At 54.7% G+C, this 5,517-nt stretch overlaps 2 protein-coding genes across 3 annotated transcripts in view; both read right to left on the reverse strand.

The window, feature by feature from the left end:
* The window catches only part of CLEC10A (C-type lectin domain containing 10A), a 117,619-nt gene extending 116,798 nt beyond the window's left edge, over positions 1-821 (reverse strand). Inside the window, exon 1 of the mRNA XM_031934356.1 lies at positions 711-821. The gene's annotated coding sequence lies outside the window, so the exon portion shown is untranslated. The remainder of the gene's footprint in view (positions 1-710) is intronic.
* LOC111535337 (asialoglycoprotein receptor 1) overlaps positions 1-3,083 on the reverse strand; it is a 4,455-nt gene extending 1,372 nt beyond the window's left edge. The window contains exons 1-5 of one of the 2 annotated variants that reach the window (XM_026456321.2): positions 2,707-2,889; positions 2,030-2,124; positions 711-827; positions 478-573; positions 322-393 (exon numbers count right to left, since the gene is read on the reverse strand). In XM_026456321.2, coding sequence (XP_026312106.1) covers positions 322-393; positions 478-573; positions 711-827; positions 2,030-2,099 — 355 coding nt within the window. In that variant the 5' untranslated portion in view covers positions 2,100-2,124; positions 2,707-2,889. Of the gene's footprint in view, positions 1-321; positions 394-477; positions 574-710; positions 828-2,029; positions 2,125-2,706 lie in introns of both variants that reach the window. The other variant, XM_026456322.1, reaches the window with a different exon arrangement.
* Between the last annotated feature and the right edge of the window lie 2,434 nt (positions 3,084-5,517).

Consider the following 5,517-nt stretch of genomic DNA (forward strand, 5'->3'; position numbering starts at 1 on the left):
TAGTTACACTCACGTACACTTACACATATACTTACAGTCTCACACACGCAACACACGTTCTCACACATACACACTGACACACACACATATAAACACACAGACTCACACTCGCACAATCCATCCACACGCCCTCTCATTCACACACAGACACACACACTCCCTCTCATTCTCACACACACAGACTCTCACACACACTCCCTCTCATTCTTACAACACAGACTCAACACCATCTCATTCTCACACTCTCACACATACACACCATCTCATTCACACACACACACACACACACCCTCTCATTCTCACACACACTCCCTCTCTGACCTTCACTCAGGTCCTTCTGCTGTTTCTCCAGCTGGGACTCCAGCGACTTCATCTTTCTTCCCACATTGCCTCCTGCGGGAGAGACTCGCTCAGCGTCCCGACAGCCCCCCCGCCCCAGCCCCCGCCCCTCCCCCCCTCCCGCCTCAGCGCCCTCACCCTGGGTGCTCAAGCCCTTGACCTGGGCCTCGGTGCTCGCTGTGAAGTTGCTGAACGTCTCTCTCAGGCCCCGCAGCTCCTCCTGCAGCTGGGAGTCTGGCCAGGAGAGGGTGCAGAAAGAACAAATTGGGAGCGCTGTGTCCACCACCACCGCACCCACCACTCCCTCGCCACGGTACCCCGTCAACACCCCCAATGTTGCCCCCTTCCCTGCCCACCCCTGGGGCACCAACTTTGGGATCCGATCACACAGACAACCACCAGCAGCAGGAGGCTGAGCCCCAGGGAGAGCAGGAGGAGGCGAGGGCCGGAGCAGAGACGCTGCAGGAGGGACTGCGGAGGAGGTGGCCCTGCGAGAGGAGGGGGTGTCAGGAGCGCGGGGACAGAGGGGAACCTGGCACAGCTCCGGGGTCCTGAAAGGGGAGCAAGCTAAGGCGGCCCTAGTAGTCTAGGAGGAACCATGTACATGAAAAAATGCGGGCGGTGGGCGACCCTGCAGGGCCAGAGGCAACTGGAAATCGGGGAGAAAAGAGGGCTGGGGATGGGGGCTAAGCGCTGAGCCGCCCCATCCCACCGAGGCACTGAGCTTTTGCTGACACCTAATGGCATGACTGCGTCACTGCAGCCAATCCAGGAACCTCAGTCCACTCCCTCCTCCGCCTCGCAACGCAAGTCAGTGACCCGCGCCTCCGAGCCGCTGCTTCCCTTGAAAGTGGGGAAAGGCGGGAGGTTTCTTTCTCTGTCCGTGAATTCCACTCGTCTTTGGCTGCGTTCAGGGAGAGAAGGTGCAAGAGCTACCCTTCAGGCCCTCCAGTCTTCCACCCAGCAGGGGGAAGAGACACGTTAGCCCTGTGTCCTGAGAGTTGGAGGGTGGGGGGCCCTCCCGGGGCTCTCCCTGCCCGCTCTGCTCCGCTGCGGACCCTCCTTCCGTCAAAGCGCGCTGCACCCCATCCCCCAAGATCTTCAGCCTTGCCCAGCCTAAACAAGTGCCTGCTCCGAGGACAAAGAAATGGGTCAAGGGGAATTTGCTTTTGAAGCAAGAGGGTGTCGTTCTCCCTCAGGTCAGAGATCCCTCAATCCCCGTCACAGAATCCTCAGACCCTTCGCAGAAACCTTTGCCCACTTCACCAAACTGATCACTGACACACACAGGCACGCGCACACGCACACGCGCACACGCACGCACCACCAGGGCTCCTTGGGTGGTGTTGCAAGGGGAAAGGAAGAGGGTCCTGACTTCGTCATAGAAAGCCAACAGTGACCTCATCTCTCCAACTTCTAGCTGTTCCCACACCCCCTGGGTCCACCCCCGAGTGCCAGAAGGCACAGGAAAGCTTTGGGCAGCTGTCACCGAGAAAGGGACTCCAACTCCACACCCTGCCCCTCTCTTGAAAGGAGCAGCTCCGACACTTTTCCCAGTGTTGGGAGAGGGAGACAGAGGCAGAGAGAGAGCCAGGCTCAGGGGCAAGAGTAGCAGCTGTGGCTAGGGGGGCTGGGGTGTGGAGAACGGCCAAATTCTCGCCTTGCAGAGGCAGGGCAAGGCAGCCCTCACCTTTTCCGAGCTGATGGTGGTCACTCTCCTCATTGTCCAGATGCTGCAGGTCTTGATACTCTTTGGTCATGATAGGGCTGGGGCTGGAGCTGGGACTGAGGCAAGGCTGAGGCTGGGGCTGAGGTGGGGGCTCACCAGGACTAGAGCTGGAATGAGGGGCCCATCTTTTTACTCCCATCTGATTGACGGCTCCATGGAGACCTTTCTTCTTTCTTTCTCTTTTTTTTTTTTTTTTTTTTTTTTTTGAGACGGAGTCTTGCTCTGTCCCCAGGCTGGAGTGCAGTGGGGCGATCTCGGCTCACTGCAACCTCTGCCTCCCAGGCTCAAGCCATTCTCCTGCCTCAGCCTCCCGAGTAGCTGGAACAACAGGCACCCGCCACCACACCCAGCTAATTTTTTGTATTTTAGTAGAGACAGGGTTTCACCGTGTTGCCCAGGCTTGTCTCGAACTCCTGAGCTCAGGCAATCCGCCCTCCTCAGCCTCCCAGCGTGCTGGGACTACAGGCGTGGGCCACCGCACCCAGCCCAGACCTTTCTTCTTTCCTCCATCCACCCCCAGGCCTGACATCCAGAATCTATCCTCTGATGTTTCCCACCAGCACCCCCAACACAGCCTGGCTTTCCTCCACACCCCTGCACCCCCAGCCAGCCTTCCGCTGCCTCTCTCCCCGTTTTACTTGCTCAGGGTCTCAGAGTCTGACTCGCAGGTTCTTCAGTGCTGTGCAGATGCCGGACTAAGGAGGGGGGGCTGAAGCTTGGAGAATGGGGGCGGGTGGACAGCCGTGGACGATGGGATGGGAGCGGTCAGGGTCCATAGGAGGGCCCTGGGCCCCGGTGTCTCTGTGTCTGCGTGTCTATGTGTCCAAGCACGCCAAACATGGCATCTCCAGTGCCCGGGACTTTGGACAGTAAACAGAGGTGGAAATGGATTGGGACTTAGGGGAGTGTGGGGGTGGGAGTGGGGGATGGGTTGCCTCTGCTCCCCTCCCCAGGGAGGAGAATCATGTTGCCACCACACAGGCCAGTCACCTTACTCTTCCGTGCACCATTTGGGAGGGGTGCCAGGCCAGGAGGCGCTGGGGTGGGATTTGCCATATCCCCGCTCCCTCCCCGTTTCGCTTCCTGCCTCTAAACTCCCCAGAACTATTGGTGTCTCCAAATATCCCTGAACAGGATCAGAGGAACCGGTTCTCTGCTCTTGCCCAATCCAGGCCTGTGACCCTGGCACATGAGCTGCAGGCCCCAGTTTCCTGCGGGGCCGAGCCCCAGGCTTCCCAGCTCTGGCCTGACTTGCTTCCCTCTCCTGGGGAATAAAGTCTTCCAAGCAGCATGAGGGCCGGTTTGGTTCCAGGACAGGCAGGCGAGCCTCCGCTGGGACTGGTGCCAGCAAACCTCCACTCACTGCTACTCTGTGCCTCAGGTCACTGCGTTCATGAACTTCTCTCATTATCCCCAGAGCACATCCCATTTCACAGATGAGAAAGCTAAGGCCCTACAAGGTAAGAGCTTGCCCAGGGTCATGCTGCAAGGAAGCAGCAAAGGGTAGACTAGAACCTGAGAAGCTTGACTCCAGGCGCTGCATTCAGGCCCCAGAACCACACCCAGAGCCAGGATCCCATGCGGTTGACACAGCTGGGCTCCAGTGTCCCAAAGATGCTAAACCACGGTCCCTTACAGCCCCACGGAGCTTCAGAGAGAGCCATGTGAATTTGAATTATGCTCACTTGGAAATCAGGCAGTATTAAAGATAATCTCGGCCGGGCGCAGTGGCTCACGCCTGTAATCCCAGCCCTGGGGGAGGCCAAGGCGGGCGGATCACCTGAGGTCAGGAGTTTGAGATCAGCCTGACCAACATGATGAAACCGGGTCTCCACTAAAAATATAAAAATTAGCCGGGTGCAGGCCTGTAATCCCAACTACTTGGGAGGCTGAGGCAGGAGAATCGCTTGAACCTGGGAGGCGGAGGTTGCAGTGAGCTGAGATCGCACCATTGCACTCCAGCCTGGGGGACAAGAGCAAGACTTTGTCTCAAAAAAAAAAAAAAAAAAAAGAAAATAAGTCTCACTTTAGGTCCAAATGTGAAGTCATCCAAATCCTACTTTACAGTTATTTCAGTGAGAAAACAAGGCTTGAATTTTGAGAATTTTCAATGATGTGAGATATTCAGGAACACATCCCTTGCATAAAATGTGACAGCTCTGTGTGTGCCCTGCTTTGTCTGTGTCCTGACAACCACCATGTCATTTACATGTGCTGGGACAATGGCCAATGATTTTGTTGACTGTTGGGCTGTTAATTAAACATCCTCTAATATAATCACTTACAATCTGGCTTATTCAGGCAAATGAACCTACATTATTTCGGTCGGAATAGTGGTCACCTGGCTGGGTGCAGCGACTCATGCCTGTAATCCCAGCACTTTGGGAGACCGAGCCAGGTGGATTAACTGAAGGTCAGGAGTTCGAAACCAGCCTGGCCAACATGGCAAAATCCCATCTCTACTAAAAATACAAAAATTAGCCAGGTATGGTGGCAGGCGCCTGTGGTCCCAGGTACATGGGAGGCTGAGGCGGGAGAAATGCTTGAACCTGGGAGACAGAGGTTGCAGTGAGCCGAGATTGTGCCACTGCACTCCAGCGCGGGCGCAGAGAGAGAGACACTGCATCTCAAAAAAAAAAAAAGAAGAAGAATAGTGGTCTCCCTCGCAGAAATAGTGACTAGCCGAGAGCACAAGAGGCACTTGGGGATGATGGAAAAGTTCAGCTCCTGGGTCTGGATGCTGGTTACACCATGGTGGTGTTCAGCTTGCAAAACTGCAGAAAGCTGTGCACTTATGATATGTGCATTTTTCTGTTTGCACATTATACTGGAGTAAGAGACTTTCAAATCTGATTTCTACCCCATAACCCTCATTCCCCAAACTCATTGATTAGGGGGCAGGGCTTGGATCAGTGCTAAAAAACACCCTCCAAAGCCAATGACATTTATTCTATTATTATTATTATTTTTAGAGATGAGGGTCTCACTGTGTTGCCCAGACTGGTCTCAAACTCCTAGCCTCAAGTAATCCTCCCTCCCCAGCCTCCTGAGTAGCTAGGATTACAAGTTCATGCCACCACCTTTGGCAAAGCAAGTAACTTTAGAATGGATGTCAGAGATGGAAGGGAAACAAGTAATACCATGTACCAAGCCACTAGCTTCCAGGCCCTCTGCAAAATACCAGAGATAATACTGAAAACGAAAAAGTAGCTAAAAACAAAACTATGCCACAATGGCGGTAGATCAATGCCCTCTGAGAATTCACTCATCCTTTACATTTATTCCTTTAAGAACATGTTAGGCTGGATCTGGTGGCTCACATCTGTCATCCCAACACTTTGGGAAGTCAAGGCAGGAGGACTACTTGAGGCCAGTTTGAGGCACACTGGGCAACATAGCAAGACCCCGTCGTGCCTGTAGTCTCAGCTACTTGGGAGGCTGAGGTAGGA

Source organism: Piliocolobus tephrosceles, chromosome 16, assembly GCF_002776525.5.
Source record: "Piliocolobus tephrosceles isolate RC106 chromosome 16, ASM277652v3, whole genome shotgun sequence".
NCBI classification, from domain to species: domain Eukaryota; kingdom Metazoa; phylum Chordata; class Mammalia; order Primates; family Cercopithecidae; genus Piliocolobus; species Piliocolobus tephrosceles.